The sequence below is a fragment of the Acanthisitta chloris genome, unplaced genomic scaffold, assembly GCF_000695815.1.
Source record: "Acanthisitta chloris isolate BGI_N310 unplaced genomic scaffold, ASM69581v1 scaffold6612, whole genome shotgun sequence".
Lineage (NCBI taxonomy): Eukaryota > Metazoa > Chordata > Aves > Passeriformes > Acanthisittidae > Acanthisitta > Acanthisitta chloris.
The window spans coordinates 91,890-110,174 of NW_008660167.1; the positions used below are offsets into that span (position 1 = coordinate 91,890).

Genomic DNA, 18,285 nt, shown 5'->3' on the forward strand with positions numbered 1-18,285 from the left:
ATGCAGAATGAGTTCCTATGAAAAGAACTACACAAACAGAAACATTAAATACTGCCAATAAATTTTCTTAGGCAAAGCATAAGTTTACTGCCAGTGGGATCAAGAATTAATTTACTTCTACCACAAACAGCCCTATATAAAATGAGGATATTCATGAGCAAAGTGAGACAGGCAAAAATAACATTTGTGCTTGTCTGAACCAGTAGCTACGTGAAATAGTGAAATTAGAAGAGCCAGTGTTTCTGGAGCAATGATGTCTATATTTCTATGTAATTACTGTAATGACTGCAAGGAGGCCATTTGAAGAAGCAAATTTTATGGTGATGTGTGATATTGCTGAATAAAATCTCTACATAATAACAACACTAGTCTGAATTTTTAATAATATCTACAATGATATTGCCTTTTACTTTTATAAAACCTTGGAAATTCCCAGTTCATGAAAACATTTGAGCACGTGCTGAAGTCTCTCTAAATGTATTCAGGAAAGCACTGAAGCGTGAAGTCCCTCTGACCAGTAAGTATTCTTTCCTGAACAAGACTGCGAATCCTCTCTTAAATTACCACTGTAATTTACCCGCCAATGAAGTGGTAAGGATTTAAAACAGAAGACTTATACAGATCTCAAGATCTGTGTTCTCCTGAACTGGAGCAAACTTCACTCTTCGGTGTGCTTTAATGAAAAATTCAGTTGACTGATGAATACCTTGAATTCTAAACATCAGAAAAGCAAAAAAAAAAAAAAGAGAAGACACCTTCCTAGCCACCACAGAGTTACACAATGCACTGGAATCAAGTCCATCAGCATCACACATTTTGATACAATCACATAAAGTTCCAATCCCAGAAGGCTCCATGCACAGAACTGTCTTGAATTATGTTTATTTAAAAAATCAGCTGCTTTACTTAGTAAAAGCCACATAGTTAATACAGAATATTAGCATTAAGAAAACATCACTTCATTTTTTAACTTCTATGATCTAATATTTATCACAGTGTTTGCCAGCAATGGAAGTTAGTCAACCAATATAATATTAAAAACTATCAAAGTTTTTTTCCTTCAAGAAATTTCTCTTCCCAATATACAGAGCAAACTAGAACACCATTTTATGACAGAAGGTCCTACTCAGACTGCACAATTCAAAGTGTACTTCAGATCATAGTTTGACACCACCACAATTGTTGGTTTTAAATTTTTGCTGTCTGGTTTCAGAAACTGTGTTAGATGTTTAGATACAAACCCAAATGGTCTGCACACTGCAGGTAGTGGTTTCCTCAGAGAGGGCTAAAGAAACTGCAGAGCAGAATGGTTCACTTCTCAAGGATGCAGGAAGATATGCCCTTCTATTTTGAACCCTCTTCTGCATGTATCCTGCTACCAACACTGTTTTAAAAAAGTGCAGGGGGGTGGAGTAAGATAAGCACTTACTGCAAAGATATCTTACATAGCCCACCTCTAAGCAATCATCCTGAAAAGTGCAGACAGAGGTTTATGGATTTGCAAGATGACACAGCAATGACACTTAATGCTCCAGCTGCTAAGGCACTATACTAAAGATCATTTCAGAGTAACATACACAGAGATTATGGGTTTGCGGCTTTTCGACAAGTCCCATCAGACTGGCCACTTAGAAAGAAAATTATGCTTGATTCCAAGTGACAGCACTTGTTGAAGCTAGACCATTAGGTGGTTTCTCAGATGTACATCATACCCATCATCACACCCAGCTATATTCAGGCTTCCTTCATTGATCCTTGCTGTACCTGTTTTCACAGGCTCATGACCTTTAGTCACAAAGGGACCAGAACACGCAACCTCAAGACTGCTGTAAAAAGCATTAGTAGAAAACTAAGTGATCCTCCTTTAAAAATAGATAGATTTCATGATGTTTCAAGGCTACATACAAAGTAGGCCATGTATATTAGCTGTCAGAAACTTCTACAGTTTCCTTCATAAGAAATGACTAAAATAATCAAATGCAAACAACATCAGTAAATGTAATGAGGAGGCAGGAGAAAGAGATTAATTTAACAAATAATTTATTAGAAATACAATTAACCTACAAAAAAAATCCATCAGGCAACAGAAGATCAAATATAGGTCACACAGAGGACATAGACTTCTGTCAATTTTTTTCTTAACTGCACTCCCAAGATAAAAACATAATACTGTCTCTTCAATGATGTATTTACAACCAAGTTGAAAAAGGAATCTGTTTTTAAAGTATAATACTTGTGGAATGGAGTATTTCCAAGTTTTTCTAAAAGATCAAACAAGGGTTTTATGGAAATCTTTAAACTTTCTTATGCTCCATAATGAACACTAAAATGTCTATTAATTTTTCAATCAGAATAGCAGTAGACTGCAATTAATGTTCAGCAATCTTTCAATCAGAATAGCAGTAGGGTGCAATAATTGCTTAGTTGTCTATTTATCTTTACAAAAGCAATATAGGAGTGCCTCAGCAAAAGATATCAATGCAAACACCTGAGGGAAAAAACTATTACAGGACAAGTCTGCAGCATTGCCCTATTCTTCTTTCATTAATCTTAGCATCGTTAATAAATATTACCCATAAAGATAGTGCTATAAGTGCTTCATTTGCATTTTGAGGCCATGTACCCTAATTTTGAATTCTGTTTCACTAAAGACTGCACTTACTGGTCATAACAGTCCATATTAAATAATTAGAAGGCCATGAAGCCAATATAGAAACTATGAAAAGCAAGGAATTAGAACTTGTTAAAATGTTGTATCTACCAAAACATACCCTGGAGTCCTGACTCATAGCTCGTAAGAGACACCATAGGTCCTTTAACTGAAACATTTCACACCATATTCTGCAAAACTAAAAGTACTAATTCCTTAAATAGACTGCAACTATAATACATTATTTACCATGACCTACCAGTATATTCTTTCACTCAGTTGAGTTTCAGACTGTTGACTGTAATGCAAACGTTCATTTTAATTGTAAACAATGGGTCTTATTAATGATTCCCAACCTATATTCCATGGACTACTGTTGGTCTGGGACTGTGGTCCACAGAAAAATAAATACACAAAGATGCATTTAGCTGCCATTCAGGTTTACATAATAGGCAGTTATTCATGACATGAAAATACCTATGAAAACACACACAAAAAAAAATCAAAGAACTAGAAGACTCTGACCCAAACTGTCTCCATGTTTTATGAGCTTTTTCAGTGTACCTATTTGTAGGGAGTATATTCCAGAGTTCAGAACTACCTACCTTTGTTTTGACATTATCTACTCCATGTATAACTCTGCTTCTCCAGGATTATTCAACTACACTAAACAATCTGTGTAGTTCTACAGTTTTAAGAAGTCCTCTACTTTAAACACTCACAGTTGTTCCACTTTTTGAATGTTATTATGTATTCAGCTGCAGGGCACCTACTTTCTTCCAAAGCTAATTCATAAACATGCATTTTTAAATTACTTATTTAACGACTTCCAAAACAACTGGTTAAGAGGAACAAGGTGAGTTGCTTAACAACACTGAAAAAGACAGAAACACCAGCAGAGCTTTTCCTAGTGTAGTTGAAATTAAACAGCAAGTAATTTAAAAAAAATTTTTTTATATGACATAAGAAACTTGAATTCCTTCGGACAACACAAAACTTTAAGACAGTTTCTAACAGCAAATTACAACTCTACAAGACTGATAAAATCCTCACATGTATTTAGGTATCCCAGCAGCAGTCAAATATTATAAATCCATAAGCCTAATTCTGGTTTCAACTTGTTGCATTTACAAGTATCTACAAATACCACACATCTTCATTACAACTGTATATATTTTGGTAAACTTGTCACCTGTATAGCTCAGAAAATTGACATAATAGCCAGTTTTGGATCAGTTTAAATGACATTGTCAAATCAAATCCTGACCAAGGCTTCTTTAGGAGAAATGTGTGAACCCCTTAAGAAACAAAACTCCTACAAAAAGGGATGAAGCATTTACACCACTGATTCTACTGATTTCTACAGTTTTTCCAAGAGGTTGCACAGCATCCTGTGTGCACTGGTGTGTACAGCCAGATGAACAACAGGCTATCCCTAAATAAGAGGATTTCTTATTTGAGACCCAAGGGTTTTGGACTTCATAATAATCAGAAAGCAACTGTGATGGTAGTCCAGGTTTAGGTTGTGGTGGTTTGTTTCTTGGTTTTGGGTTTTTTTTCTTTAAACTACCTGCTATGGAGAATATTCAGAAAAAGCTGTCTACAACAGTAGCACCTCCAACACCTATTAAGCAGCTTCCAGAGGCTTTGCACATTTAACTTCAAGGATCCATGACACAAAAATTCAAAGATTTTTTTCTTTTCTTTTAAGAGGGACATATTACAATACACAGGTAATATATAGAAATTCCTCCTACTGATTATATCTGCACAATACCCTTGTGAAATCTATTTTTATTACTCATGCAAATAGTATCATTTTAGTGAGTTTTAGTCCAATATGATAGAAATTGGTAAGAATAAGCCAGAACCATAATTTACTAATTCTCTGTAGGCTACCAACCAATTCTTGGTATCACTATTCTCTAATTAGAATTTCAGATAGCAAAAAAATCAATAAAACCATCTTTAAGTGAAAGCAGATAAATTTAATAAGACACATCCCCTTGGACAAAAAAAGCCTCAAAACAACCAACCAAAATCAACAAAGATTATTTAAGGTATATACAATATACACCAACAAAATATTCCATCATAGATTTCCCCAACACATCTTTAAGCAAGTTTTTTATTATCATCCAGCAATGTGCAAAAAAGACAGGCTATATTGGAATGACACATTTTGGTGATAAGAGCTACCACAAACAGACAAACTCTGCTGTATACAGGCCAGAACTACAGTTATGAAATTACTAACAAACTAAATGGGAAAATCAGGACAACAGGTATTAATAGCAGTATCTCTTATGCAGAATATTTGCTTGTGGCCTGCAGGTGTTATGGCATACGGTGCATGATACTGCATTCACTACTCTAGGAAAAACTATAGTGCATAGTGTATCACCTAGTCGACAGTGTAAGAGAACACAACAGATTCCAGCAGACAATCAGGAACTGAATGGAAGAAAAATGTTGTATATGATCTCTCAAAACCAACAGCTATATTTCAGCAATTAGTCAGGAAAACCTTAGAAGGATGACCTAGTCACTTAGGACTCTCCATTCCTGACATAAAAGTTGCATAAAATATTCAGTATAGAAAAAAGATATTATCCATGTTACATAAAGAAGAATAACCAGCTATATTTACAGAACAAAGGAAAATGTTCCATATTTATCTGCATGATTTCTAGAGTACCCAGCTACAATTGGAATAAATATCACTAGGATTCAAGTTCACTAGAAACCCTTTTGTGAATGGGTATTTTTCTTTTGCTAGAAGGTGCTATGCTAAAGCTAAAAACCTTCAGATAGAAGCTTTTGCTTTTTCAACAATAATTTTTGGGGTGTTTTTTTTAAGTTAAGGTAATTTCATAGCAAAGTTTTTTTCTAGTAAGCTGTAACAGAAACTGGACATAAGATTGGAATTAAGGTACTCTGCAGGTAATATGAGCTTCTCACTAAGAGGAAATAATTGTAATCAAATTATTCCTTTGAAGAATTTAGAGTTCTTTCTTTTCCAGGCTGATCATACTGCATTTTTTTTCTCATTATAGTAATAAACTTGAATGGTTCAAGTTTTCCGAATATGGAAATTGCTTGATGATCAATCATATATGTAAGAACCTCCTGCTCTTTCAGTCAAGCAGTTCCCACAATTCAAATTTGCCAGAAAAGAGTGCTCCTACAGTTGAATTCTATATGAAATTTCTAAGACATTTACTAAATACAGGTTTTATATACATAATTTTTGAAAAAAAACCCTTAACAATACTCAAAATGCATAAACATTACCAGACTATATAGCATGCCAGCCATTTTTCCTATTCCTAATGCTTGAAGACTGAAAATCATCCAGCTAACACAGCATTTTGAAGCACAATCTTGAATTTTAAAATCTTTTATGAACAGAGATATATCTAAGATTGTGGAAAACATGGTTTGACTATTTTGTCTGACTATGCAGAGCTCCAGTTCTGGGGGAAAATAAAGTAAGATCATTCCCAGAACAAGAGTTTGCTCACTCTAATCCCATTGCAAGGCTGGGGTCAAACACACAGCTAGTGGCAAATTTCACATTTACATATTCAATATAAAATTTGCTGTGGGCAAATATGACCTTAACACTTAGTTTTCAAGAACAGTCACACTAATCAACCACCAGCATATAAATGCTCATGAAAAATGAATAAAAAATGGTCTTATAAAGAGTTTGGAATCAAATTTTAATTCTAAATTTGAATAAATATTACTGTACAAGCCTATTCCTATTTGTTTAGTTCTAAATGTTATCAGCTTCAATATGACATAAAAATAAATCTTGGACAAACTTGTATTTGAAGTAACATTTTAAATCAATATATGCAATTAATTCTGCTAAGCTTCTTGGCAGCTCAGGATCTAATCTCTGAGAAAGATATTTTAGTACTTCAAGAAATGTGCTCAGTGGTAAAAGTTCTCAGCTGAGAACATACTATCATGCCATTTAATGCAATGGCAGCCTTTATGATGCAGAATAATTGCACTGCATCTAGCTGAAGCTGAGAAAAAGACTTCATTCTTAAAAAATATTTATAAAAAAGAAACCCCCTAATTTAGTTAAATATGTAAATCCATCATTTTAGACAAATACACACATATTTTGCTGAATGGGGATCCAACATAATTATCTTGTAATTTGAAAATTTCACAGATAATACTGCCTCAAATTTTTAGGATCATTTCAATCAGCATCTAAATTTTAACAGTCCTGCTAAAATTGAGTTTGGGGATACTCACATTGGATTTTAATTAACTGGAGGACATTTACAGATATTTTGGAAACAAAAGAGATTAACTGTAATTCCAAGGAAGTAAAAAAGCTGATTTGTACTCCAGTGTAATGATAAAAATGTGCTGAATTACAGGTTTAATCAGTTTCTAGCATGAGGTCTTTGTGATTTTCAAAATTAAGCATAAATCTGATATATTAATCAAAACTGATTAGGCTACTTATCCCATTGCAACGGTTATTTTACCTATTCTTATTTTTCTAATTAAGAAATAACACCACAGAAATCCATTTGTGCCAGCAGGTAATTACCATTTGAGACTATAAAACCTTATAAAAGTAATAATTTATAGACTATTATACAGAGTGAATGCATTTTGTGAAACAAAAATGGTAACATCAACAATAAAAGAAAGAGAATCCTTTGTAAAAGTCTGTTACATTGCTGCTAGGTTATTATGTCAGAATATCACAAATGAATGCACAAACTACAAGCCTCACTTCTAGAAAGTCCAGGCCCTTCAAACTAATAATTCCAGTATTACAATTTTCTCTGTGCTCTCATTTTCTATAAAAATTCAGAAAATAAGAAAAACACTGCTGAGCTACATAACTCAATGGTATCTAAGGAACATTATAAAGAGAGATGATTCAACAAAGCATGCTCCCATTTGGATAACACTTTCCTGTTGAGATATAAAGATTCTGGGATATGAAGAGCTGCAGTTGCAGAAGCAACGTAAAAATTTAGATGTCTTGATATTGCCAAATTCCATAGCTACCAGTGTTTTAATTGGAAAAAATAATACTTTGTTTCACAGATTTGTTGCTGCCATTGCTGTGCAGGTGATTCATTTTACTTTAAAACCTTACTCATTGATTGATGGAAAGATGCTTCATACAGAGTCTAAAACCTTGTAATCTTTCAGGGTGATAGATATTTAAACCAAATTTTTTATCTGCTAGCATTCATTACAGTAAGCACTAGCTCTCACCAACATTTCTCTCTGTAATCAGTGATTCAGAAATAATACATTATGACCTGAAGTGCACAGGGGATTTTGAATAGGGTTTGTATCTGATTTTCCATGTAAATATGACTGAACAAAAGATGTCAAAATACCCTGAAGATGACTGAGAAATGGGGAAAATTTTACAAAACATGCTTGTCTATCCATTTAATATGCAAATACATCATGCTCAGAATAGTATAAGAAGGGAAGGCATTTCAGAAAATCTAGACACATCCTCAGTGTTTTCTACTGTAAGTCAACATTAAAATATGGGAGCTTTTTGATGCAGAACATTCCCATGAACTTTCCTTTTAACGGGTCAGCATAATTAGAACCTTTTAAATGCTCTGAATCATTACTTGGCTTGACAAGGGCATGTGAAGTGGAATAGAGCTGTGTACGTTCCCTAGACCTCTTTTAAAGATATATGTCATTATCCTGGTAATGGTGATTCAGCCTGAGCAGTGACTATTTCCCATTTTGCTCAGAAAAGTACTAACAGCATGAAGAAGCAACAACTCCTGCAGGTCTCTGCACAAAAATCTAGAGAACTGTTGTAATTTTTAATCAAGTAATTTCCCCTCTGTAACCATACTTGCACCAAAGTTCTTCTTGTAACCTGGGAACCTCTTACTACTGCAAGCTGTTTTACTGGCCACAGTCTTGCAAAACAGGAAACAGGTAGTAACAAACTGAACTTGTATTAAGACACCAGTACTATTAGGGGAAAAGAAAAAAAAATGCATCTAGAAATAGGCCCAGTGCTGACAAACAGATACCAAAACACCAGTACCATACTATACCATACTAGTGGTTGAGAAGTATGGGGTGGGCCATCTGGAAACCTCCATGTATGTGGCTGGAACAGGCCAACACTGGATACTATTGAAAAATTATATAGAGTCCATTCTCCTTTCCTCTTCCTCCTCCACCGAACAAACTGTCAAAAGATAAAGACCCATTGTAGAGAAAAAAAGAAGTCCTAAAAATATATATGCAGGTGTTAGATAACCCTGGATTAAAATTCTTTTCCTGGTGCCCATTTGATTTTACTATAGCCAGAACAGTGACATTTCTGAAGAGACAAAACAGGTTTTGCAACAGCTGGAAAACTCTCAGAAAATTCTGTGTGTGTGAACACTGGCACTTCTTTGAGCATACCTCCTATTTATGACTCTTTCTGACTAACTAAATGAGTACACCTGCTCTATTTTGTCCAATGTGCACTCTTAGGTTCACATCAAGCCATAACAAAGATAGAAACTGCCTTTTAGAGCTGAACATATTTCAGTCTATATCACATGATTGTTACCTGTTTAAAGAGAACATAGTTGCTGCCGTCGGACAGTATTTTGTAGTCCTTGTAGGTAAATGAAATTTTTTTTATAGTGACCACAAAGGGTAATTTTCATGCCCGTAAGAGTTTTCATTTTTCCAACATTAGGCTGGAGTGTTTTGTGTATGTTTATTTTTTCTGTCTTTTGGAGGCTTTTGATGCTCTCTATGCCATTCTTATCCAGTCTGACTAGATTATTACGGAGTAGTTAGTCCAAGTAAAAAAAAGAATTCAAACACCTAGCCAAAGTAGATTACGCTTTTTCAACCACAGAGAAACATTGAAAATAATTGGGACTCTAGTGCTTTACCAGAAATCCAGACCAATTTTCTTTTTTTTAAATTATTGTACACTATTATGTCTATGCATAGCAAGGAAAACATATCCCTGTGTCAGTGTCAACCTGAGGCATAGCTCCACAACTGGAAGATGTTGCACAGAATGAAATATTTCCAGAAGTCTTCTGGAGAGTAAAGCCCACCCACATACAAACACGAAAATATCTCTATTTTCTTCCTAAGGAAGCAGAGAAACATGAGTCTTTGCAGTAAAATATCAATGTAAGCAAGGTCACAAACAAAGCATATCTGATGGTACACACTTTAAATCCACTGCTCAATTGTTTCTTTTCTTTGCAGCTCAGGCTTTCAGCATTAATAGAGCTGCATGACAAAGGAGGAATCAAGGGCAGTTACTTGAAGGATGTTGCACTGCAAGTCATGATTCAATCTTTCTCTCTATCCCACTAAACCCTAATGGATTTTTGCTTTGAGGACCGTAGCTATGTAATAAGGAAATAACAATATTAATCATGTGGACTTGGTATTAGTCATGATGACATATTCTACTCCCTTCTATTAAAACTTGCCAGTACTGATGAGTGGTTTTAAAAATGAAATCTTAATAAAATGACTAATATATCTACAGGTATCTTGAGAAAAAGAAATGAAAATATAAATTGGGAAGACTAGAAACACATTAACTTATTTTAAAAGTCTAACGTCATAGTGCTTGAATAAATTCAAGATTTTACTGAGTTTGGCACAAAACTTCATTATTTAAACACTAAAAAACCCATAGCTAAAACCAGATAAGAAAAGCAGCTGAAAACATGTTACCGATACTGCTCCAGGATATATCCAAATCCAAAAGATGGTAGAATACCAGTATTAAGACACCTGCTAGGTTCTTTTCCACTTCATGGACACTTCCTTCCATTCAATGTTGAACTATTTGACAGATGATTATCAGCCCCAAATTTCATGAACAATGAGGATGTTCAATAACAGATGTTTTCATTAATTACACCATGGTAGCTAAGGTGACATCAGTGGTTTTTTTTATTACTCAGCCCTCAAACAGTTGAAAACAGTAGCTGTATAGAAAGAGCAAAAGTATTGGACCGCCAGAAAGTTTACATTTCACTTTTAAATTCAAAATTTAAAAGCTGCAGATTGATTGTGGTCTTCTCTTAAGAGCACTGACTATGGAGCTTCAATATTTAAAGTCACCATTCCAGTCTACAGGGGAAAGGATTAAATGGCTGTGCTGTGAGTTATACAATACAAGATCTCCGCAACACAAGAAAGTGGTAGTCTGTGTTTGCAGGTTGCTGTTATCACTGTCATCAAACTGCACAATATTAACGCAGAGATCCTTTGCTGTAACAGATTCAGAAGTATTTCATATAATTCAGAGAGCTAAACCTGATAATAGTCTAGATTTCTGTTTTACAGGCAAATAAAGATAACATAAAGCCGTAATTTACCAAAAGACACGCTGCAAAGTCAAGTAGAAGTGAGATTTCAGATCATTTGTTTTCCAGTCCTGCCTTAAAAATACAATATGCTCATTTTTCTACTTAAAAACATTTATGAAAAACATTGCCAAAATTACTCATAATGGTTTTTTTTAATCATTTTTAGTTAAAACTACAGTTTTAAACCAGAAAAATCAGAGTAAGAGTTTAAGCATTTAAGCAACTACAATTCCTATACTGTCAGTTTCATAAAACATACACGACTCATGGAGAGCTAGCACAGTTACAGCCCTGCTATAAATGCACCGAAAGGGGGAAGCAAAAGATACAATGCAGTAAATGTGGACATCCCATGTCAGGTCATTCTGCTGGAAAAAAGAAGTCTTGTTCAAAATGCAACCGATAGCTGAAATAAAGCACTGTGCTACATATTGTATCTAGCTCTATATAAAATCTACCAAAGCCTGATTATCTATTCTGTCTTTATACCTGACTCCCACTACATGAACTTTTCCTGCTACTTTTCAAGGAATGTCCAAAGGCCACATTAACTGATACATGTGGGCTATCATTTTGCATTGAATTCTCCCTAAATACAATAAATTCATTGAATTCTCCCTAAATTAAATACATAAGGAAATACTTCATATCCACAGCCATTTATTTCCTTTTATTTCCTAAGACAAAAAAAGATACTAAGTTCCAAGGAGATATTTAACCACAATTGTTGGTACACCTGAGATGCTTTATTCACAGCATTAAGAACAGAGGTATAATCTCAAACATATCAGCCTTCATTTGACTGAAATTCTTCCTTCTCCATGGAGTCAAGAAAGGAAATACTTCATATCCACAGCCATTTATTTCCTTTTATTTCCTAAGACAAAAAAAGATACTAAGTTCCAAGGAGATATTTAACCACAATTGTTGGTACACCTGAGATGCTTTATTCACAGCATTAAGAACAGAGGTATAATCTCAAACATATCAGCCTTCATTTGACTGAAATTCTTCCTTCTCCATGGAGTCAAGATGCTTTGCTGCACTACAGCCCTGGAAATAGTACAAGCAGTAGATCCAACACAAGGTTTTTGTAGTATGTAATGAGTTGGCCCATAGTCTCCTACCCTGAGCCATTCAGTAGTAGCTGAAGGGAAGTAGTTCACAGCAAGGCCTTTCACTCTCTCCCAAAATCTTGTCCATTGTTAGTGGTGTAGTGGCCAGATCCAGAATCACCAAAAATGGCCACATAACACCATCATGTTAGCATCTGCCTATCTATTTTTATGCCTGGACAGCAAAAGGAGGGAAATGCTAGAGATACATTAGTTTCCAGACTACAAATAAATTAGTTTGCAGCCTTATGAATAATCATATCCATTATGATCCCTTAGAAGACTAGGTGTGTGGATTGACAAGTTATGCATTGCTGGACCTTATTAATTAGACAGAAACCTAAACTCACAGATCTGTGCATGAATAAACCTAAGTTCAGCCTCTAAAAAGTCTTGTTGTAAAATCTAAAGGGTAGCCTACTAGAAAAAGAATAATTAATAAAACCAGAGTAGAAAGAGCACAAAGTCACATAATTTAACAGATTTAATAAGCTCTCCCTACCTCTACTTTCAAGTTCATACTGCATTTTTTGGACTCAAACTGCCAGTGTGATGCTAAGTGATATTTTTTAAGGAATTGCTAGACTACCTCTTTTTCAGCAACCTCCTCCCATGCTGATACTTCACTACAGAGAGCGTGTATTTACCTTACCACAGAAAAGCACTAAGTCTGAAGCAATGTTATGCTGTACTCCGATGGGAGTCCTTACAACCCAAGACAAACAAGCTGACAGTCAGTCTTCGATAGAAACTCAACATATTCTTTCATAGCACGAATAATATTCTCCCCCACTACAAGCAGGAAACAGCTCAATATTAGGTAAAACCTAAAAATAAATCCTGAAGGAAACATGTAAAGACTTCCAGTAAGGCACACTTAAGAACTGACTAAACCTACCTATCTAGTCTTATAAGAGTCTATGAGTCTGCCTATCTATCATCTGTTGACTGATGTATCTACTTATTTGTCAGATTCAGACATCAGATTATAGTATATTTCTTGGGTAAAAGGATCTGTGCAACACTAAATACTATATCACCAGATTTAATAAATTATAGAAGACAATAAAGACAACAAAGGAGTGCCCACAAGTGTTAAAGTAATTAAGTTCACTCTGTATTGGGGAAAGATTCTCCCTCCTATAAAAGATGCCATGAATTTGATCAAACTGCCTAATTTTGAAATTCAAATAATTTTATATGCATGGTACTGTTATCTGTAAAGCATGGTGAAATACCAGAGCCAACTGATCAGCAGTGTAATACAATAGGCTGCAGTGATTACGCCACAGGTCTTTTCATTGCAGAGCTACAAAGATATGACATACGCTTCAAAAGTTTCCGCAAGCAGCAGGAAGTTTTGCATCTAGAAAAAGAATGAACAGTCATCGGATTCACACTGCAGACACCAGCCTGAATTTTCTATGGGCATCTTCAGCTTTACACAATGAAAAACATTCCACACTTATTTACAATGAATATTTTCTAAGAAATTCAGACAACCCAAATGCTAACATAGTCTCACATAATATTGTACTTGCTAAGTCTTCACTAGTCATAGAAAAAAATCAGAAAGAAACAAAGTTCAGAGCTCATATGCCTTGTAGACCCGTTTGAAAAGTACCTAGCTGCAATAAGGACGAGTTTCGACTCGTGTTCGACTCCCTGCTGTGAGCACCTATGGTCTACAGACTTCCTGTTTTCTCTATTACCTTGAGATTACAGCTACAGATCCTGCGTTTGATAAAGACCCTGTAAGGCAGAAGTACTAGAACAACTCACACTGTGAAGGGCAAGCTGCAGACAAAACCCTACAAATAGCAACTGCTGGTACACCAGCTGATGCACTTGCCCTTTACCGAGAGCTGTGTCTAAACCCACAGGTTACTGCACAATGTATGACCACATATATCACTACTATAGCAGGCTTTGCAACAAATTTTCTCCACAAATATAGAACAAATGACAGTGAATGCTTCTCAAAAAAAGGGATTATCAGGGTTTATTTACTTTGGCTTTTATATTTATATTATATATTTATAACTCCAGTGCATATTTTAGTTTACAAAACATCGTACAGACATTTTATCCTATGTAAATATTTCTCAATACTAACATTAATTATTAATAATTATTCTTACCTAGAATAATAATTTAAAATAAAATTTATTTGCTTCTTAAACTTCTAAACCTCTTGCAAATACACAAAGTCAAAAGTGGTAAGATACCATTTTTTTAGTACAGAGAATTATCTACAAGGAATTTAAGAAGCAGATTAGGTTGGATAAACAAGGTATAAATCAAAATTTAACATGCTAACACTTGTTACTCTATGTCAAACTCACCTTTTGGCTTATCTAAAATCTCTTCCCTTTCAGTGAATGTGTTTAAACATGATTATAAATAGTCAATAGACTAATTTATAATTTTAAAGGTGAAGATATTGTCTCAGAAAACAGGAAATAAATCCCTGGTTTTCTTACAGTTTTCAACATGCATTGGAGTCTGCAAGTCTATACTTTCAGTAAAATCTTTTACTTATGTCTTGTAATTCCAACAGCCTACTTAACTCCCATTGAGAGATTTGCCATATTAATGCATATTAAACAAACCAACTGCAGTAAACTTATAAAAGATTTAAACTCTGATCACAGTTGCACAGATAAAACTTAAAAGCAATATAAATGCAACTATCAGCCAGTATGTACAGAAAAGTGTATGAGAAAGGCTCTGAAGAATGAAGCACAATTTGCAGTACAAACTTCCAGAAGGAAAGGAGTACACAGAAGCATTCTGAAGAATGGTGCAGTGATCTAATCTTTCAGCCTGCACTAACTTGTTCATCAGAACTTCATTTTTATTAGCTCGTTTTCTGTTCCTGAAGCACATACGTCCAATGATCTGGCATATAGCAGAACATGTTATGAAACACAGAGCGTCCCTGAATTAGCAAAGTAAGTTTTAAAGAAATAACCTTTTAAATATAACATTACTACATTATTTGAAAAATACAGGTACAAATTCTATAGAGTTACATAGGATTTAAAGGTAATTTCTTTGCTAATCTCCTAATTTCTGGCATTCTTTCCTGAAATATAGGATTTTCTCAAAGTACTTAAGAGGAGTCAAACAGTCAAATATAACAAAAGTACATGATACGTGCAGCAAAGCTGACTTATCAAGAACCAGACTACTACAGATCTCTCAAATACATGACTTCTCTAGAAGAAATCCCCTTATAATACACCGTTATTTTAAATCCATATTGATAAAAGCTTAACTGAAGGAGCAGAGCACCCTCATATGTAACAGACAGAGGACAAAAGGCAGAGGAATAGTTTTGTTTCATTTTTTAAATAGGATTAAAACCAACCAAACAACAAATCTCCAACATAGTCCAAATTACAGCTTTTGAAATTAAAATGACCTCACACAGCCAGAAAGGTGTAGCACTGCTGAAATTTGACAGCTATAAGCCAGAAGAATGAATGCTGGAATATGTACAGCTCAAATCTTCATAACAAAGCAATCACCTTTAATATAGAAAAGCCTATCTCAGAAGAGCAATTACACAAATTTAGGAAGAAGAGATTGCACTAAGAACTTTGTTGCTTGCTGTGTTAGAAGGTACAGTCATATTTATTCAGGAATAACAATAACACAACTGATACCATCGCATTGCTATCAAGCATACACTGTCATCTGAGTAACTAAAAAAGACAAAAAGTAGACTAAAAAACAGAAAAGCTCACCACTTCTTCATGCCTGCATTTTCTGACATTAATTCCATTAATCTGTTATTAAAAAGATAAAGAGAAGACTTACTCTACATTTCATAAGTACAGATTTCATTTCACTTTTCTAGAAAATGTTACAAAATAATTTGCAATTTTACTCACCTGTAGAATTGCATCTCCTATAAAGAGCAAACCTGAAAGTTCCGCTGAAAACAGAAAGCATATTTTTCACTCATTTTGTACAAAAACATCCTAGATTTTTGTGTATGTGTATTCTTCTTTAAAGTTTTTACATAATCTTTTAAAATTTAAAAGAAAGCCCTAATGAAAAGCCTGACATAAAACTTCCAAATAAATTATTTGTATTTTCTTTTTTAAACCCAAAATACTGGCATATCAGTGCTACAATGATAGAGTCTATCCAGCCCAAGTGCAAAACTATGAAACATCTTACATCAGTCACTAGCACCTTCCAGGCCATTATGGTGAGGTATGGAATACTTTTCAGAATAGAAAATGAGAAAATAGCAACATGGGGACTCCAGAGCTACTAATGAAGGAGAAATTTAAATTGTAAGTTTTTACTGAAGGCAGAAGATATTTTAGATACCGAATCTTTGATAAACACTGATAAGTAACATGGAGTATTCATGCTGGATATCACTTCATATGCTGAAGAACTAGAAAATCAGTATATTGTACAAAATTACCAGCCAAACCAAATTTGATTTTTAAAACAAAGCTGTATCACAAAGACAGTTACAAAATCTAATTCCACAGCTGAAATTTTAGATATCATGTTGTTTCAGAGCTAACTGATGTAAATATACTTTATAAAAATACCAGAAATATATCAAAGACTATTTGTCTATAAATAAATTAATTACCCCCAACATTAGAATTAAGGAATGTTCACAGATTATTTACCTATAGCATTCATATCATCACAGCAGATACTGTCTGGAAAAGACTAGAATTGGACTTCATCAAAAAACTTATTTAAATGAGTCGTAAAACTGGACTCAATATTGACACAAATTACGATAATCAAGTACACGTTTGAAGGACTGTCCCTACTAGCTATATGTAACAAAGAATGTTTAAACTATTGCAGGATAGACATTCTAATTTTTTTAAATGATGTTTTTTCTTAAATAAATACACATCTCAATATTCTTCAGACTTCCTTTTACTCACACTTCATATATTACCTATTGTGCTAGCCTAAGCACCTTATGTCTATCACTGTTTTTAAGAGTTCCATCAAATATCAGATTCTTGTTTAGAGGTCCAAAGAAAAAGTTCAAGTTCATTGGGCGGAGGGAAGAACCAAGCCTACAAAGTTTTGAGGTATAGGCTTTGGGTGAAACAGCATTTTACCTAAGCATTGTATCAAAGTTTCCTAGTACAGGCACACAGCATGATACTTCCTGCATCACAAGACAGTAGTCTCCCACGCAAGAGATGTCCCTCAAAACTAGCTCCCTGAAAATCAGCAGTATTATATCTCAGCCAGGTATTGAAGCTAGAAATAATGCATCAGCTACTGCAGCAAAAAAATAATGACAAAAATAAAATTGTGCACTTGTGTGCTCAATTAAACTAAAGTCTATCTTTCTTATTTTTCCTGCAGTGCTTAATAGCATTTTAATAGCTACGGTAGGTAATATATGCCACATTATGTATTACCTACTTGTATGCATACTGAAAAGAACAGTGGCACAAGTATATCTTCTTAAGGTTAACCTCATTGCCTTCCTTAGGGGCTCATTCCATCCTATTCCATAGCCTCCCTACATACAGCTTTCACATCTACCTTTCAAGGGTTGGCTTTCTGCTCTCAGCATGCTGATTCTTCCATACCTCCCTCTGTCTGTGTGGGTGAATGAGATTTTTTTATACTGGCACATATTAATTGTGCAGAAGCAGTGTCCTAGAATTTTTACAATGCAGATGGAGGGAAATGCTTCCAAGTTTACATTTCTGTCCTTACACAAATGTACACAAATACACACAAACATAACAGAGATATTAAATACACCATATTAGTACCAATTCTCAGCCTTCCTCTCTCATAATTGAGAACATCTTCAGCTGTTTAACTATTATCCATGTTCCTAGTCCATATATCATTCCTATAATTTCAAAACATTGCCAGTTAAAAACAATACAGAGATTCAGCACCATCTCTGTATTACAAATTAATATGGTTAAGACTTTATGCAGTAACAGTTTTGCTACATATGAGTTGCTGCAAAGGCTTACACAGCTCAGCATCTAATGCTGAAATAACATAGGGGCATTATCAAGGTTCTGCCATTAGCCACCTCTGTCTCAGTACCACCCTACTAACAAGTTTCAAAACTCATGCATTCTCCTCCTGTGTTACCATGATTTAATAGTAA

At 34.5% G+C, this 18,285-nt stretch overlaps 1 protein-coding gene across 1 annotated transcript in view; it reads right to left on the bottom strand.

The window, feature by feature from the left end:
• Positions 1-18,285, bottom strand: part of SNTG1 (syntrophin, gamma 1) — a gene marked incomplete at its 3' end in the record, with an annotated part of 134,983 nt that overhangs the window by 89,769 nt on the left and 26,929 nt on the right. Inside the window, exons 5-6 of the mRNA XM_009069728.1 lie at positions 16,043-16,086; positions 15,896-15,937 (exon numbers count right to left, since the gene is read on the bottom strand). Coding sequence (XP_009067976.1) covers positions 15,896-15,937; positions 16,043-16,086 — 86 coding nt within the window. The remainder of the gene's footprint in view (positions 1-15,895; positions 15,938-16,042; positions 16,087-18,285) is intronic.